Genomic DNA, 19494 nt, shown 5'->3' on the forward strand with positions numbered 1-19494 from the left:
AATCTTCATATTGAAAGTAAATCAAAAACTCTGCTGCTGAAAAATATGGGGGTTTATGTTTTGGTAACAAGAAGATTATTTGTAGAGAAACAGAACACACGCAAGCTATGAAGTGAATCCAGTATGTGTGATAAATTGATACGTTCATATGCAAATCCATTCAGTGAAACACTGTCAAGAATAGTAAGTATTCTGTGGCCCACCAGATTAGTATTAACTGTGGAAATGAAAGTTGTTTTTCCATTGCCAGCTGGTTTGCTATCCCTCATGGACATTTAAAGAAAAAGAAAAAAAAGGGGCATGAAAGCATGCTGTACGCCTCACTTATATAACCCACTTCTACATGTTTCTCTTCCAGTGGCTGGCCAACCTTGAAAAATGTGTATCAGAATAGAAGCCATAGGTGTTCCTTCCTTCAAATCGGAATGAAATGTGCGATATAGCACTTATGTAACTTATAATACTGGTTTAATTTTCTTAGTTCTGTTTAGGTGAAATGTACTTTAGTCCTAACTGACACCTTATTAGTAAATAAGTGATGTTTAAAATTCAGTCTTTATCAGCTGCATGTTTGCTTAAGGAATACAAAATTCTGAATCACGTAAAGTGACTGGGTTTATTAACATGTGATTCTCTTATGCAGGACACTGGAAAGAGATGGATGTATTTCTCTCCACCCCGATTATTTTTCGTGATTCACTAAACTTTTCCATGAGCCAAGATAAAAATAAACTATAATGTGACTGCTTTTCTCCTTTAATTATAAAATTTAGCAGAGACTGTAAGATCAGACAGGGCTTATCTAGTTCCTTTTTCTACTTTCATCTTTTTAATTGAAATGAAGTGCGGTTTTTTTTGTTTGTTCATCTTTTTCCTGACCACAACTTTATCAATGAAGTTTTATGGATAAAGCATATGGAAGCTTTACTCCATCACCCCCCAGCTGATAGTCTGCTATGTATAGTTAGGAAAATATTAAACATTTGTCTGTATACTCTTGTGTCTTTATCTGCTCCACAAAGGTGGAATTCAATCAGGGAAGCCATTAAAAATGATACTAAATGCACTTCATGAGGAAGGCTCAGTATTTTAGACAATTTGGACTGAGAGTGCAGCATGATAAACGATCCAAAGGAGTTTTCCTGTCGTGCTTGTATATGTCTTCAAAGCATAAATCTGGATTCATTGGAAAAGACAGTTGCGTTTTCTACAGCAGTTCTCCAAACCTGGAGGAAAATGTGATTACACAGTAGTTTGAACAGAAAAGACTGAGGGAATGTATGTTGTCTTTCACTAGACAAGGAGTTGCAGGCATCACTGAGGCAGGAAGATGCAAATCTTTAGCAGGTTTCATTATGTTTGGGAGCTGGTAAGTTAGAGTAATTGATCATTTTTTTGGGGAGTGGGGTAATGTGACATCAGCATGTCTAAGTCTGTGCTCATAGGGGTTTTCTCTTTTTTGAGGGGATAAGAAGAAAACAAAGGACTTTTAACACTTTGTTTATGTATGCCATAAGTTGTGAAATACTAAGTTAAAATTGTACTGTGGTATTTGGCTGTTTGTGCTTACAGGAAGTCTTTAATGTTCAGCATGTTCTGAGCTAGAAAACAGGCAGAAAATCAAAATTATTAAATGCTGAATAATAAATGCACAAATTTGTGATTTTTGAGAAGCTTTTATTTGCAACCTATATGGTTATTCAGATCAGTATATGGTAGTGATAGGATAGTTCCATTTTCTTTTGGAACTCTTACTTTTGCACTGATCTTCTGCCAGTAAATTAATAAAAATCTAGATTTAACATTTCAAATCCAGTTAATATATTCAGATTGGTAACAGCTGAAAACACTGTGGGTAATTTTATGGAATTTGGTTCTGGGCTGGCCTGGGAGTGTAAAGGGCCCATTTTGATTTGTAACCACTTCGCTGTCTTGTTTAATTAACCTTGGGTTGGACCAAACCATCTGCATGTATAAGAGTAAACATCATGTGTAGCAGAAAAGTTGTGTGCAGACTGGGATATTACATAGAGCTAATGGTATTGGTTTTGAAGCTGATTTTTTTTTTTGTATAGCCTCTTTTTCCATATGCATAGACAAATTCCTAAGGAGCAAACCAGAGATTTAAAGACATACTTTTCACACCAAGCTGATGTTTGCAATTTACAAAAAGTACCTGCTTGAGGGTATGGCAGAGTGACATTATGAAATATCCTGGATCTTCAGTATTTAACCTGTTTGGTTTTTTTTTTTCCTGAAACTTAATTTTTAGTGATGTGTCTCTTCTGCCCGAGTTAAGGGGAAGAAGCCATATGTTGCTGGTCTACTTCAAAGATATATTTTACTAAGAGTGAAATTAAATAATAGCATGTATATTATTTTGATCTCTGGACATAGCTTATGATAAGTGATGTCATTCCATGTGCGGTTTTTTTGTGCACCCCTAGTAGCTGTTAGCCTCCCACTCACTGAATACCTGAGCTCTGTAGCTCCCTGGGAAGAGTCCATGCTGTTTCAGATGAGATATAAAAGCAAATAATCACCACATGTATTACTACTTAGTCTACTCTACCTTTGCTGGAGATGTGAAGCAGTTAACCCTTCTAAAACTTGTAAAGCTGTTATTAGCTGTTATTATTTGTTATTAGATTGATTGAAATGTATATTCCTTTGTCCTACTTCTAGCTTCATGATTCAATAGATCATAAAGAAAAAATTACTGCTAAGTTCTTGTCATCATTGCCAGCACCCTGACCACTTTAATTGAGAGAGAACTGATAGCATCATCTTTATGTGGTTACTTGTCTTCTAAGTTCTGATCTGGCTCACTTGTCAAGATGACAGAGCTGAAGAAAATACTAAAGCACAGCTGGCTCTATACAGTTGTCTGCAACAGGCTGCAATTGCTTTTCAGTTTTGACTCCTAACTCACATTGCCCCTTTTCCTTACTACCTTACTCTCCCCTTTCTTTGGAATAAATGTGAGACCATTTGAGCAGACAGTAGAAGCATCAGATGCTCTGTCAGTAATGTGTGCCCTCTACTTGGCCATAGCGGTCACCAATATCTGAGCAAGAAATTCCCCTTGTGTGCAGGTAAAGTAAAAATCTTCAGCATTCTGATCTCCTAAAAATGCTTCTTAAAAAAAATTGTCAGGGCTGAGTGTCATGGCTTGACTAATAAGTGTTGCAAGCAAAATGTTATTCCTAAATGTTTACTCTTTTTGACATTAATGCTGCCTATATTTGAAGTTTCATTTGAAAATGCAATGCCTTTTTCTTGTCTTGTTCCTTTGTACTAGGATTATTCCAGTGATGATACTAAACTAGAATACAATGTAGATGCAGCCAATGGTATTGTTATGGAAGGTTATCTATTTAAGCGAGCCAGCAATGCCTTCAAGACTTGGAACAGGTAATTATCCAGAACCTCTATTTACTAGCTTATTAAGATACTGCTTATTAAGCTAAATTCTGGTCTGACTTTATAACCTATGCAACTCACTGATTCCACAGTTTTGACAGACCACTTGGACGACTCTGTTAATTAATGCAGAGATGACGCTTTGAAGCCATTTTTCCTTATTTTCTGTCCTAGTTGTTTGCAAGCCTTTTTCTGAGAGTGTATCTTCGTCTGGAGAAGTCCTATGTATGGAAAGCTTGTGCACAGTCCAGCTCTGTAATTGCATTTTGGCCTTACTTTGGGGTTGAAATAGAGCAATCCTTATGACTGTAAGCTATGTGAATGTATATGCTGGGAAAATAAGTGTTAGAGGACAAAGTAAAATGGAAGTTGTACAGCCATTGGAAGCAGGGAAACACAGTGAAGGACTCAAGTTATTTTTCCTGAAAGGTAAACATGTAATTGTTGTCCTTTACAATTCCTGTCCTGTGCAGTGAATTCTGCTTAGTAGTTTTGATGGTCCTGTTGGGAATTCAAAATATATTGTTAGTCATGTCTTTTAACAATGTATATTTTACTATTGTTTAAATATTTTTTCTCCCTGAACAGGATCTCTTTTGCATTTCCAAAGGTGTACGCTTTTTTCAAGGAAATATTATATATGCTGGAGTACTTACAGTATAGTTGGATACAGTTCTTGAATTTTGAAGTTAATTTGTTGAGATATAGAGCTCTCTTTACTATGTTAGGCTCTGCAATTTTTGCAGTAGTGCTTCTGTTAAACTATTTGCTGTGTGTCAAAGGCCAGAATGTGCATTTGGATATGTGGTCCCTTACAACCTTAATTATTCTATAATCCCTTGAGCATCTTGGACCATCACAAGTCTATAACATACTGGGTTTGCTTCAGTTAAATCCGTAGACTAATGCAAGGGCCACTGGCGTCAATAAAACTGTGTGTTGGCAAGTCACGTGCAACTAGTGTAAGGGATTCTGCTTTGGACTACTTCTAGTCTTGTCCTGTGGTCTGATTGTCCATCTGTAATTGTAATGTACCTTCTGGGTTAGTTTCATCCAAGCAGAATTCGGAGTTTTCCAAGATAAATCTGCAAGGCATCAAAGGACTGTGAATGGAGAAAACTGGGAGATATGCTTCAAAAGCATGTTCCTGGTCTGAAGTAAAATGTTAGTGTAAGCACACTGAGAAAAATCCATAGTAACATGATAGGAGATTGTCTTCTATTGGATTCTCAACAGGCCGAAAGGGTTGTTTTTGCAAGATGTTTTGCAGGATTGCCTGCAGCCTCTTGCTAATTGACACTCTCTCTGGGTTCTTCTTTTGAATAGCATAAAGGCCTTGATCTGTAGGGAGGTAACAGGAGGGAGCAGGACAGGAACATTGGAAGGTAGCTGAGAAATATTATTCTTCCACGTGGCTTCATACCTAGTAATACTGTACATGTATCTTGCCAGAAGGTGGTTATGGTCAATTAAAACTAACTGTTGTATGTTGGAAATTTAAATGGACACAAAATAAATATGGGGAACTCAATTAAATCAAGATACACAATGACATTCTTTGTTAAGTTACAGGTTTGAACATATATAATAAAAACATATCCAAACAATAAGTTATTTAAAAGAGCCAAGGTAAACGGCTCAGTAATAAGTCAGAGCTGCCTACTTTTACTATATGTTATATTTTTTTATAGTTTTTCCTTCTATTTGTCACAGAAGTATTCAATAAAGCTAAACCTTTTACCTTTTTTAATCTTAGATTCTTGATAATTTATCTCACTGTGATAGGCTAGTTGGATGCTTCAGAATTAGGCAGAGAATAGCTTTGGATATGCTATCTATAAACACTGTTTAGAAATTGAATCAATCATTTTAATTTTGTACTTCACATTCACAAACCATTACTAATTGTTACGAAACTACTACTACTATTATCGTACATAATATACATTTAAGACCTTAATGAAGACAACTATTAGTTTCTGAATCTAGCCCCATTTTTCATGTTTTAATAAAAATAGAGAAGTATTTTTATCTTATTTTTATTTCCGAATACATTTGTAACTGCTTGCTGCATTGTAGGCACTGAAGTGGTCATTGCTGCTTTCCACTGCCTGAATGCTTTACTTATGTAGTATGGCAGTTTCAGCTGCAGGAAGATAATTACTGATTAAAGTTAGAGGTGAGGGTGTTTTTCCAGTCACTAGGTAGGGTACAAGAAAGGACTGTGTCATTGCATTAAACTGTTTTGTGCGTGAAAATGTACAATGAAGTACCAAAGGAGGAAACATTTAGAGAATCACGTATTTCATATGAGGGAATTCAGAGCTGAAGTCAGAGACCCCAAGACAGACAAGAAATTTTCAGTGTTCTTATCGGATAGGTAGTTTGCCACTTCATTACATGCCCATCTTTGGGGAGGTGGGTGGAAAATCAACCAGCTGAAACAAAACCAGAAGAATTTGCCTAGAAAGAAATACTGGGATTTCCTGATGTTCTGAACTAAGGGCGATGGCACTTACCTTCCTTGCTAAATGCTGATTGCACTGTCAGTAGTAATATGTATTTAAAATGGTAGCTTCTCTTTTCCCTCTGTTGGTATCAGTTGGTGTTTTGATGGTTCTAGGCCTTTTTAAGTACTCCTTTAAGACTGAATTAAAGGCACCAAAAATCATAAATAATACTTGCCAGCATTAAAACCATAAGAGTAAAAGAAATGGTACAACGGATTTTGTCTGGGTTTGACACACATCAGTATGATTCTAGCTAACAAATTAGATAATTGCGATGCTTCGTTGTGCATGTCTTGGTCAATGAATCCATGGACAGCATAGTGGATTATCCTGGGAAAAGTCTGGTTACTGGGGGAGAAAAAATCAAAACCATATAGTGCAGCCCTTTGAAGGGGGGCAGATCTGTTCTAATGAATGAAAGCTTGTTTTGTTTCCAATCCAAGCTAATTTCTTGCTAGGATGATGTAGTTTCTTCCTGGGGCAGCTGGCAGCTTGGGTTTAATTGTCTGAAGACTTCAGTTATTTGGGTTGGTGCATTAAGTTTCCTGTTCTTGGGATACTTCTGCATGACACTGGCTTGAGAAACAAATAGTGTTTGAGCAGGTTACAAAGTAAACCACAAGAGCTATTTGCAATCCAATGTTGCTGTGTCTTGAAAGAGCTGGAGATTTTGCAATCTCTTTTCATGGTGACTAAATGGATAGTGCATAATGTACATGAGTATTTTGGATAATATACTTTAGTGGAATCAAAATGATATCTTTATACTAGAAAGTCTTACAGTAACAGGTATGGAGACCTATTTTTTGAGTGTATGTCTATCTGTTTGTAAATGAGATCTCTTATTGTACACAATTTTTCTTAAGGCATCAGGAACTGAAATCAGGTGCATTTGTTATTGTGGAGCAGTAGGTGGAAAGCTGTTTTGGTTCTAGAAATTCAAATGAAAAATAAGTCCATATCATGAAGAAAGATACGTGTGAAAAAAATGTGTGTAGGGAGAAAAGCCTTTATCAAACACTAGTATGTTCTGAATAGTTTTTAGGTTGGATGCATTAAATGTTTTCCTTTTAAATTCTGCTGTATTTTCAGGTCATGCTAATTCTTTGCTTATTTTGCTCATTTTGCGTTTTTCATTCCTTCTCCTCCTTTCCCTTATGTTTTAATCCTACCCCATTTTTTCACATGACAGGAAAAAGCCAGATCACATCAGGTACCAACCAGCTTCTTTTATACCTTCCCAATGTTTCTTTGGCACGCTAAAAGCTCTTAATTAACCCTGCATTTAATTTTTGTTACTTGCAATGGATGTATAAGTGGCTCAGTCTAAGAAAATAACAGAAGGATTCTGCCTGGGATGCCAGTATACCTGCTGCTCAACACCTTTAAAAGAATTAGAAAGATTGAGCTAGTTTTAGCTAAAAAGGAATTAAAACAAAGTTCTTATCAACTGCATTGGAAATAGAGATGTAACTTTTAAATGTTGTGCATTCTTAATCACTCTGTTTTATTTGCATGCTGATAGCAACTAGCTATTTCCTTTTGAGAATCAATAAGCATGATTCATTTTTTTTACGCAAAACTCAATTTAGATTTTATTTCTTCTTGGTATTACTCTCAGTTCTCAGAAATTGGAAATGTTTTTCAATGAATTTTGTATTGTTTCCTCTTTAACAAATACTCTTTTGAATTGTGTAGGTATAAATGATGGAAAACATTCAGTTTCTCAACCCAAACAGCTATATTTAGGCACTATTGAGTGAGGCAGTGCAAATTACTTAAAGATTCTCCAAGTATGTTTTCTCCTTCACCATGCTTCTCTCCTATTTTTGACAGAATGACACTTTGTAAGGAAACTTTGATAACGATCAGTACTTACTGCACACACGTTGCCTAAAAGTTTATGAACATTAATTCTTAGAACAGGGTAGATGTGGTATACCCTGTGACAGCACCTTCAGTACATATATTGTACCTCAGAAGTTCCTGGCTGTTACTACTGTAGACCCCCGGCAGTCTGTTTCCTACAGTAATGACCAGAGGTTATTGATGATACTCACGTAATATGAAATAGCTCCAAGTTTTTGGCCTGAATAAAACTGCTGTGGTGCTGACATGTTGGAGAGGAGTCTGCCAATTTTATTTTTTCAAGCATACAATAAAATGTATTAACTTTATTTTCCATTGACAGCTACTTCAAAAGTGTGATCTACAAGTTATAGTACATTCTAAATTGTGGATCTTGTTCAATAAAAGTTTCTTTTAAAAAAAAAAAAATCAAAACCCGCACACTTTTTGCCTTAACTAGAAAGTTTTCTTGAACAGATTTAATTTCTCTACTAGGAAAAAAAGGGGCTGGAATAGTTTGAAAACTTCCAGACTAGGTTTTAAAGATGAGACAGATTTGTTTTACAATTTGTGTGGTCACTTATATCCAGTTGATCAGATTGGAGCTTATTTACTTTAGTAACTCACTAAATATTTAGCTGTAGAACAAATGAAGCATTGCATTAATGAAGTTAATAATGCTACCTAAGGCCATTATTAGGGATTTGCTCCATTGCATGTTATCTTGGGGCAAGGCTGGCGTTTGTTTTTTTTTTTCCCTTTATCACTTAGGCACTGCTTTTCATGTTTTTCTATTTGTTATGTTAAAAAAAAAAAAGGCACGTGAAAAAGACTGAGGTTTTTTTCCTTTTCTAGTCTGCTTTTTTGTTGTTACCTATTTAAATATTAGCAATAACCTCCTTTATGCTCATATTTGAGGCTTAGTTACGGCATCTGTGGGTTTTTTTTAAATAGATGGTAAAGGTGATACCTTTTTAAATAGCAATAACCAAAACTATTGCTGTTAATAAATTGAAAAAGTAGTTAACTTTTTGCATTATTCTATTCAATTATCTTAACCCAAAAAGATTACTGTTGTTACGTTAGAAATCCAGTATTAAAAGATCTTGTTGTTGCTGTTTAAATTAAATATATCTGCACAACATTTGAAAAGATTAATTGTTAAAAGGTAGAATCTCATCTGTCTACTAAGTACTAACTTTTCTAACAAATACTAGATTTTTCTGATTTGAATCTAACTTTTCTTGTATATCTTAATTTTTCTTAATTAAGTATATCTTAATTTTTCTTAACAATCTTTTGTGTGCTTCTTTTTCATGAATGGCTTGTGGTGGTTGAATAAGTATATGGAGCCCTCTTGTTACTAATTGTAGTAAACTGTAGCTTGAAGTTCAACAGCCTGTGGAGAATAACAAGATATGTGCAATACAATATGTTGTATACTGTTACCATTCAAACTAATTGGCAGTGCAGAAAAAACTGATGTGTGATGTAAGTGGGGTATTTGAGATAATTGAGGAGTTATGCTATGATAAACACAGGTTCACGTTATAAGCTTGAACAAAACAAAATAGTGTAAATTTCACTGCGGGACTGAATTATTGTTTATATTACTTTCATTTTTGTCAGTTCAAAACCAGTGATGATTGGTTAGCTTTTATTTTGTGCATCCTCAGAAGAGCTAGAAAGCGATGGTTATACTTGCTGTTTTTTTAATATTCAGTGGTCTGATAAAATGCAGTTGTTAGAGATCTGAGGTGCTCGTAATATTTTCCAAAATACGAATGATCTTTCCATTCTCTATGAATTGTATCCTATCTGAACAGTGAGTTTGACAAGGAAGGATACAGTTCAGAGGAGTTTTTAAGCGTTACGTTATCTTTTTGGTTTTTATAGGATGCCTTCATTAAATCTTTATTTGATATTTTCCTACAAAGCTGAGGCTTAAGTTAGGATTCTACTTAAAAGGCTTTCCTTGGTTTTGCTTTGTTTTTGTATATAATCCTTTTATTTCAGCATCTAAAATTTTAAGAAATTCCAAATATAGAGAGACAGTAAACCTACGTGGGATAGCAACACTAGTATTTTTAGTCCCTTAGTAAGTTATTTCATAGTTATTTCTCTAGTCTCAAAGGTATTTCAGGAGTGAGTAGTTTACATAGTTTAAGTATTTTTGTTATTCAAAGTGTTTGAATTTGTGTTGACAAACAATTACTTAAAATTGTAGCTTGCTGATGAAATACGGAAGTAAATGTTCTTTGAAATGAAAATCTTTTTATGTGATAGCTTAACTAATGTTGTCATAACATGAATGTGTTTGTTTAGGACTCAAATAATTTGAGTCCCTTGCTTTCTTTTCTGTTTTGTCTCTGCTTTCCCTTTTTTCATTATTCTCACGAAATACTTGCCAAAACTGACTGCAGCATTACTTTTGTGAATTCTTTTCTGCAGTCTCTCTGTACACTGACTGTTAGCACATTTTAGTCAAATAAGCACTGTAAAATCAGTTATGTACTCTCTGGATGTCTCTTTATTTGAATAGGCGCTGGTTCTCAATACAAAATAACCAACTTGTGTACCAGAAGAAATTTAAGGTAGGTATCAAAAACTGGCTTGGGATAGTTTGAGGTGCGGGTGATGGTTTTTCCGATTGATCAGAAGGAGAAACAGTGCTGACATTGGCACCCTGTGTGGTCTTGAACAACCTACTGCATTTTCTAAATTAGTTTCTCCCTTTGTAAAATGAGACTAATAGCTACACTTACAGATTTGGAGACTCCTGGACAGTGACTTGTAAGCACATAATGTTATTTGCTGTGGGTTTCGTTACCTTGTTGCAGAGGTTTATGAAGAGCCTTAAAGGTTGTTGGTGCCAAAAGGCTTGTACGTGCTTGGTGGCAGCGAAATATTCCATGCTGGTCTTTGAGCAGTTGTGTTTAACTCTTTCAGGACTTGCTCTCTCCAGTTACTTACTGGGTTCACGTACCCAAAGCAGTTGGAGGGGGAGGGGGAAAGGCATGGAAGCTTTTTTTATGAAACAGGGATGCTGTGTACATGTATTTAATACTGAAAATGTAAGGTGGTTCAGCAATCAATATCTGTCTTTTTGCTGGTGGGAGAGTACAGTTGCTGTATATTACAGTTGCAGCAAGTGCAGCTCTGCGCCACGGTATATAAGCCAGCCTTTTGAATCAACCTTTGAGTTGCTCCTTTCTTTGCTGTTCTAGGATCTGCTTTTGCACCATATAGCTGTAACTGTTCTTCATGTTGGAAAAAACTAGAGAACTGTATGGAGAAGGAAAAAAAAAGAGGGTAGAGCTTATGACAACTCATTTCTCTTCAGTGTTAGCAGACCAGGTTCAGAGGCTACTGCTTGTTATCTGTTATCAAATCAAGGGTCTTCATTATTGTGGTTGGAAAGGAAACAAACAGCTGAGTTTGTGTGAGCATATTTGAGTTGGGCATTTTGTGTTTGTGAATTCCAGTTACATTTTTGTTTTTTAAAAACGCACCTTTAAAATGCCGTTAGCTTAGAAGAGAATTCTTATGAATTGAATCAGATTTTCTAAACCACTGCATCCAGCTTCTGGTTTTTTGTGCTTGGCGCTTATAATACTGCTGATTTAGGTATAATCTTTCTGATTTATTTGTGAGCTAATTGCATCTCTTAGAAAGTATCTTTGAAATCCTTTGAATACTGTTGTTTAAATTTAAGGTGTTAATTATTTAGTAGATTGGATTGTAGGTAAAAAGGAATTCTCCAAAGTTTGTATTAAATTTTCATAAAATATAATGAAACATTAAAATTTGTCTAAGTATTTCCTGCTAAGTACCTCTGATTCCACCTATTTAAAATTTCATTTTTTGAGGAAAAATTTGTGTAAACAAGCAAATAGAATTAAATGATAAATATTACCAGCAACTTTATTGTCTTTCCTCTATGTGACTTGTTTTGTTAATTTTTGTCTCTTAGGATAATCCTACAGTAGTTGTTGAAGACTTACGGCTTTGCACGGTTAAACACTGTGAGGACATAGAAAGACGTTTCTGTTTTGAGGTGGTTTCTCCAACAAAGTAAGGAAAAGTGATGGAGCATATTTATTTAAAAATTAAAAAATTGTTACATTCAGTTGTCTTGACATGCAAGATTAACATTTCTCTTGGGATAGATCAAAACAGGAGAAGTATCTGAACAATTCTGTTTTCTGAAATTTTGGCTAAGAGTAAGTGGTGCTGTGAGAAATGTTTCTGGTATTTAGTTTACTTTTGGCATTAAAATAAACATACATTCTTGTGCTTTACGTATAAATGCCTTGTGGTTGTGGAGCTGTTGTGGCTTAGTAGTAGCTCATGCTAACAAGCTGCTTAGTAACATAGAAAATAGATCTCAGTTTCTCCAAATTTCTGATTGGTGTAATGAGAGAGAAACAAATTAATAAGTTGTTGTCTCAGTAGTGTTAAATTACATTTCAGAATGCACTAAATGAAACTAGCAAATAAAAATATTTTTCAGCTCTAGCAGTGCAGTGTATTGGTTATATTTGGAGAAGTATGGCAGTTGTGCTGCAGCCAGGGCACAGGACATGGATTTATCATTAATGATTTTGAGGTGTGACCATATTTAAATTTTTGACATAAGGTCAACCCGCTTTTAGGTTTGGGTGTTATCTACACTCCCCGCTCCTACTTATGTTTCTCTTCTTAATAGATTGCTGTCCTAATGTTTGCCTACTCAGTTGTGGTTCACTTTAGCATGCATTTTGCTCCTGCTTGCCTATACTTTTTCAGCCCATAAGTGTTGGAACAGTTTTATACTTCATGACCTGTTTCCTTTGGTGTGAAAAGTAGTTCATTCTTTGTCAGAGAACTTTAACATAATTTTCTCTTGATCTCAAAAATGGATACAAAAATGGAAAATTTGGAATAAGAAAAGAAAGGGAATAGGAAGCTAAGCCATTCTCTGGGTTATTTGAAGAGTCATATCTATATGTTTTAGCATTACCTGCAAATAGTTTTGAAACAAGGAGTTTGCAATTCATAAAGGATCAGCTGCTTTTTTATCTCAAAATAAATGGGTTTATTAGATGATGCCTACTAAACAATATGCTTGTGGTGATAGCAAGAAACTTTCTCAAGAGTCTATTTTCTTGAACAACGTGTTGTTTGATGTTAGCTGCTTGGTCAATCTCTCTGAATCTGAGTGCACGTGTATTTGTCACAGAAGCTGCATGCTTCAGGCTGACTCGGAAAAGCTGCGACAGGCATGGATTAAGGCTGTTCAGACCAGTATCGCTACAGCATATAGAGAGAAAGGGGATGAATCTGAGGTGAGTTTAAAAACTAAATAAACAACAACCCCCCCTTTAGATCCTGAAAATTAAAAATAGAGGAAAACCTCTTTTTATGAGAGGGGAGGAAATAATCTATTGTTTGTCTTCCAGTGGAAATGCAATGAAATTTTGAAGTCTATGATTTATATCTAATCTATCTTTCACTCCATCTTACTAATGTTACTTTGGCCTATATGTTTTGATGAGATTTTTCTGTAGTGTGATTAAAATTCATAGCATTACTGGTTACTCCTATATTCAGTTCTATATTTCTTCTAAAAAACTAAACTTTTTTTCAGTTGTATGGCTTTCCTTGGCCTTAAATGCAGAAGTTACTTTTCTACGATTCTAGTGCACTGTTGGTATCTGTAGGACTTTTATTTCTTTATTTTAGTGTGTGTCTCTTTTTTGTTTGTTTGTTTCCTTTTTTTAGAAACAGGAAAAGAAATCATCCCCTTCTACTGGAAGCCTAGAATCTGGCAGTGAGACAAAAGAGAAGTTGTTAAAGGGAGAAAGTGCTCTACAGCGGGTTCAGTGTATTCCTGGTAATGCTGCCTGCTGTGATTGTGGTTTGGCAGATCCTCGCTGGGCCAGTATCAACCTAGGAATCACGCTGTGCATTGAGTGCTCTGGGATACACAGGTTGGGGAACTCTTCAGAACTATTTGATTTGTGCATTGACTTAATTAGGAAGGGTGGTGTTTGCCTCTTCAAATGTATATTGAAGCAAGGTTAGAGACCCCTGTTTGTAAACAGAATTAAGGTAACTGCTTTATTTGCATAAATTAATGGTAAAGCTGTCTGAGGTAAGACACAGCATGCAGTTACAGGTTAATATTTTTTTCATGCTGTTTAGGAGCTTGGGAGTCCACTTTTCAAAAGTAAGATCTTTAACACTGGATTCATGGGAACCTGAACTTCTAAAGGTATGACAGTATTTTTGAAACAAGCTTCTGTTTAGTACTTAAATTGTTGTTCTAAAGCAACTGCATCAGAAAGTTCAATGCAGGAAACACTTGCATTTGTACCCAGTTCATGCCTTAAATTTTCTGCTCAGAAGTGCTTATAGTTGTGTGTTGTTTGTTTTTTTTTTAATTCACGCTTTCTTATAATATATGCAGTAGCAGTAGTCATTCTTGTTACAAACGTGCGAGTCAGAACAACTTATGATGCTTTGGGGTTTGCAAACACACTTTGAGTAGTAAGTTTCATCTGATACTTTAAACATATAAAAAGGGAAATCTGTTTATAGACCAATAATATAGTGGGCTGAAAAATTTTGGAAGTGCTGTATCAGCCTAAAGCATGACCATACTTGAAAATTCAGATGCCAGCTCTTAACAGTGAGATCTTGATTTCCTACTGGCTTATAGGAGAATATTCATGCAACTGCTTGTGTGCTATTTGTGTGCCAAAATTCTAGCTTGAAATGTGGTTCTGAAAATCATGTGACATTGAAATACCGAAATAGGAACTCACGCATGGATGCATGTGTGCAACTGAATAACTGATGCAAAGCATTCGTTTCTAGCTGTGATGTTCTGGTACTTGGGTATTACTTCTCTATTCTGAACAATCAAAAGACAATGTGAGTAGGGGTGTTTCTCTTGTGGTTTAACCTTAAATAACTTTAATGTCAATTTGTTCATGCTGAGGAAACAAACTAAAAAAAACCCCAAAACTACACCCATTGTCCTGTTTATGTCAATATCAGAGCTGAATATTCCACGTGGTATTAGAAGCAAGAAGTCTGTTCATTGCCATCAGTAAATTGGACTTTATGGGCCAAATTCTCCTTGAAGTAGTATCTGCAGGCTGTTTTTTGTCTTTGATCTCTTTCTGTAGACATAACAGATTATGGTTTAGCAAAAATGTCTGTTGAACAAGATGGAATAGAATTGATTGAATTGTCTCTTGCCGATGGGATAAGAATAGCTACAGGCAAAGCCAGTGGAAAAGAGTACCTTTTGTTAATGAGGCCTGCAGGTGCCATTCTGATTGCACAAAAAAGATTCTTGAATGACAGATGGTCATTTTTGCAGTCCTTTTTCAGAAGGGAACGGCACTTTAAAAGAGTGACTATATCTTTTGCTATCTTACTTAGAATTTGGTCTCTCTATTCACTGGTGGTTTCATTATCACGGTATAAACCCATGCTTATTTCTGTAAGTGTACTTTTACCAGTGAAATACTAAGTTGTAAAAATATGCTGAGTGAGGTTAAAAAAACCTAAATAGGTATATAAAGCCTTTTGCAACTGTATTTGAATTTATTTATTTTGCTTCATAGCTTATGTGTGAATTGGGAAATGATGTTATAAATAGAATATATGAAGTGAAGTTGGAAAAAGTGGGAGTAAAGAAGCCACAACCGGGAAGCCAAAGGTAGTAATTTACTAGCAGTGCCTCTTCCTTTTCGTGTCGCTTCCTTCAGCCTCCAGCTTTAAAAGATGCTGCCACTTAATGTGTGTAACACTCCTTTGATTTACTCTGTTTCTCCTTATCACCAGTATGTTTTGCTCTTCCCCTTTTCTCACTCTCTATCATTATTGGGAATTCCTTCTATTGGTCCCTTTCGGCTTCTCTTGTTCACTTGTTCTTTTTCTGGTCTCACTCCCTCCTTTTGATGACAGCTGTATAGCATCCTGCTCTGTCTCATCAACGTGGGCATGTTGATTTTGTTTCCTGTCTACTTCGTACCATCTCAGCCAGCTGTACTTGGTCTGTGAGTGCTCCTGGAAGGAGCCTGTGGCTGTGCCTTTTGTTTACTGTGACTTTGTTCTTGAGCTTGACTTTTGTTCCCTGATCCCCAGAATGCTCTTTTCTTTCTGCCTACATTGTACATGAGCTCTGCTGCTTTAGAGCAACCCTCTAATGATTGTACTGCTGTCTTCCATTTCTCTGATGCTAATTTGCGTTTGAAGGTAGTTTCCTAATGTTTTGTTATGCTGTACAAGATGTCTTCTAAAACTTTTTTTAACCAGGTTTCCAGTTCTGTGCTGCTTGCTGTCAGGCAGTTTTATGGTATAGAAAACAGTGTTTTATCAAGCATTGGCAATTTGGAGATGATAATAATATAAATAACATAGGAGATTTGCTAGACACTCCTTCTAGTGGTAACTGCTTTTCAGCAGTTTCAATAGTAATACTTCTATAGCCCCTTCCATCAGTTTGTCACAACTGCTGTGTGTGTCTTAAGATGATAACCTCAGGTTACAAGAAAAAGTATTTCAGAATGCATTATGGAACTGGTGGCTGTGCGTACCTGAGGCTTATTATTGTCATGGTTCTCTTTTGCAATCTTGATGTTCCTTTAACAAATGTTGCAATTTATATTTACCTAAAAACCTAAATATATGCTATATTAATTGGTTATTAACAGTGTAAAACATGTATAAAGGATTCATACCAAGAAGTGGTACTTGAACTAGGTGATCATTGTAGGTGCCTTCCAACTGAAATAGTCTATTCTATTCTAAGTAACATAGAGTAGCTAATGCTTATGTCTTCCACATAACCACTTTCCAAAGTCTCTGCCTGAAAGAAAATATACATATATGAACTTAACAAAATTACTTTCTTTTGAGCCTTATGCAAAATTTAATCAAGAATCCAGAAAGAGATAGACAGCGTGCTCTTCGTCTTTCTGAAAATGCATCATAAGTGTCTTATGTGCAGTGCCAAACTACAATTTTGGTTACTGGCTTTAGTATGAAATGGATGTTCTTTTAATACATGAGAATATTAAGATTAGCTTACTAACTCCAGGGATTTTGTATATGACAGGCAGGAGAAGGAGGCATATATCAGAGCAAAATATGTGGAAAGAAAGTTTGTGGAGAAGCAGCCTGCATCAGCATCTCTGCTTGAATCTGGAACAAAAGTTTTGCCTCAAAGTCAGGAAGAGAAAAGGCACAGTGGCCCTGAAAAATCCCTTTTGACAGGGGAACAAGGTGCAGCATCCCAAAAAGGTATTTACACCCTTCTCTCCTTAGCTATATTACACATGTTCTTTGTAAAGTAACATATTTTTGTATTAATTGATTTCCTGCCTCATGCAGAGAAATCGGAATCTGTCTTTTAATGGGTCATAGCCTAGTTCAGAAGTATAGGGGAGAAAAGACTTGTTCAGAGATGTGCATTTTTAGGTGGGGAACCATTTGGAGTGGGGATGCTTATCATTCAGAAACATATTAACGACTTACTTTCCTCCGTATTTTCATCCTTCTTAATTTTTCCAATAACGTTCTTTCCTGCCCTATCCCTTCCTTACTGCCTGCTTTGTGCATTGCTAACTTGCATGTCCCAGCGGTTGCTGTAAGTAGCGACGAGGCGAGGCGGGAGTCTCTGTTCTGTCCTGATGAACTAGATTCACTCTTCTCCTACTTTGATACCTCTTCAAAACTACGTAGTAGTAAGTACTACAGCTATGGCGTGTTCAGTATTTGCACTAGTGATTCATTGTGTGTTGTGGCCATCTCCCTGCCTTTAATCCATTGTCTCCAGGCTACTGCATTGCTTAGTGTTTTCATGAAATAATTTAAGCTTTTTTACTTATCCTGATCTTTTCCTTTCTAATAACATTTGACATTTATTATTATTATAAATGTTATGGTTGCAATATGTGACTTCATATTTTTCTATGGATGTGTTAAGGATATTGAATAATTACTAGTCATTTTAAAAAAAAAATTATGTATTCAGGACCAAGTATAAGAGCTTGCTTTATTATCATGGTATCTGTGAAGAGTAGGTAACTTACGGTCTGCATAGTAATTACAGTTTCTCCCCAAAACAGTACGAAGCAGCGACAGTGGGATCCAGCAGAGTGATGACAGCAGAGAACACCTTGCCTCTACTATATCAGCTAACAGTTTGTATGAACCAGGTGCGTTAGGCTTTGCACTTCAGCATGAAAATTTTAATCACTTCTTCTTGGTAGCATGCTCTTATCAAAGAGATTAGTACTTGGTGATAACGATTCATCCTGGTGGGTTGAAATATTTTTAACAAGGGTAGTAATTGCTTGAGGGACCTCTTTCTCTTCCAGGCTTGGTAGCAAGAATGACATTGACACCTTCTAAATTAGTTCAGTCAATTACGTTTTTTTCCAGTCAGATAATATTGAGACAGAACTTTGTTTTTTAGCAGAGAGAGCAATGCTGCATTTTGATACGGACAAGTCTCCACAGAAATGCATAATCCTCTTATAAATAGTTAAATCCTTGGAGATGGAATTCCTGTTAAGTCACAGATAATAGGCTTTTATGTGTTATTTGAGCATTCTTACTTAATTTCTCTGTTTTACACTTAGGTGGAATTTACCATGTCTTTAAACATTACCCCCTCTTTACTCAAAGTTTTATAAATTGATGAAATTATTTGCTATCTAATATTAGCATCCTGGGCTGACAGATGTATTGAGTATGGCTTGTCAAAATATTAAAAACATTTATTTATAAAGCAAACTTATTCTTCTACATGAAAGCACTCTTCTGAGGTATGTTTTAAATCCAGTAGTTCACAGCTGTGGTTTGTAGGCAAGCAGCATGTGGCTTGGATCCTTTCTTTGGCTGCATTGTAGAAACGTGACGCTGTAACTCATGAAAGCTTATATATATATATATAACAATGTCTTTATCTCCCAGACTTCACTCTGTATAACTCTTATTGAGATGAAAAGAAAGATTATGGTTTAGTCCAAAAGATTATAGCCACAGCGAATAATTGGTAAATGACAATGGTATCCTTTAATGAAAATTAGGTCAGAACAGTATTAGCCTCATATTCAGGTGTATCAAGCTGTTGCAGATAAAGATATATTTGTATGACTACATCCCTGCAGGAAACTAGTTTTATTCATATGTTGCAGTATAGGATAAAACACACTTCTAACCTAAAATAATTTCCTAGATTGATAGGAAATTATTTAGGTAGATTGAAGGATATTAACATGTGCCAGTAATGTGGAGAGAATGTTTTCTGGGCAGTAATAATTCTGTGAAGTGGCCATGCCTGAATGCTGGAACAAGATAAAGGCATCTGTGACTTCTCCTGGCAGAATGGGGCAACAGTGCACAGAATTCTGCAAAACCTGAGCTACCTTATGCCAGAGAAATTACTTTTTTTTTTTTGGTCAGAATTCTAGGAGATACCTTATAAAAACAGGGATAAGTAATTTTTTTTTTCCTTTCAGAAGGAGACAAGCAAGAGTCTTCTGTGTTCTGTGACTCCAAACATCCTAGTCCTGGATTGCAGCTGTATCGAGCTGCCTTTGAGAAGAATCTTCCTGATATGGCAGAAGCATTGGCCCATGGAGCTGAAGTAAACTGGGTCAATGTAGAAGAAAACAAAGCAACGCCACTCATTCAGGCAGTGCGAGGG

The 19494-nt window shown here is 35.9% G+C and overlaps 1 protein-coding gene across 4 annotated transcripts in view; it reads left to right on the forward strand.

The window, feature by feature from the left end:
* ACAP2 (ArfGAP with coiled-coil, ankyrin repeat and PH domains 2) overlaps positions 1-19494 on the forward strand; it is a 79384-nt gene that overhangs the window by 41524 nt on the left and 18366 nt on the right. For 2 of the 4 annotated variants that reach the window (XM_072867186.1, XM_072867185.1), the window contains exons 10-20: positions 3302-3414; positions 7126-7146; positions 10324-10375; positions 11755-11855; positions 13003-13108; positions 13545-13753; positions 13968-14037; positions 15401-15495; positions 16897-17081; positions 17909-17998; positions 19307-19494. In XM_072867186.1, the coding sequence (XP_072723287.1) occupies positions 3302-3414; positions 7126-7146; positions 10324-10375; positions 11755-11855; positions 13003-13108; positions 13545-13753; positions 13968-14037; positions 15401-15495; positions 16897-17081; positions 17909-17998; positions 19307-19494 (1230 nt within the window). The remainder of the gene's footprint in view (positions 1-3301; positions 3415-7125; positions 7147-10323; positions 10376-11754; positions 11856-13002; positions 13109-13544; positions 13754-13967; positions 14038-15400; positions 15496-16896; positions 17082-17908; positions 17999-19306) is intronic. The other 2 variants (XM_072867187.1, XM_072867188.1) reach the window with 2 other exon arrangements.

This window comes from Ciconia boyciana, chromosome 7 (genome assembly GCF_034638445.1).
Source record: "Ciconia boyciana chromosome 7, ASM3463844v1, whole genome shotgun sequence".
Classification (NCBI taxonomy): Eukaryota; Metazoa; Chordata; class Aves; order Ciconiiformes; family Ciconiidae; genus Ciconia; species Ciconia boyciana.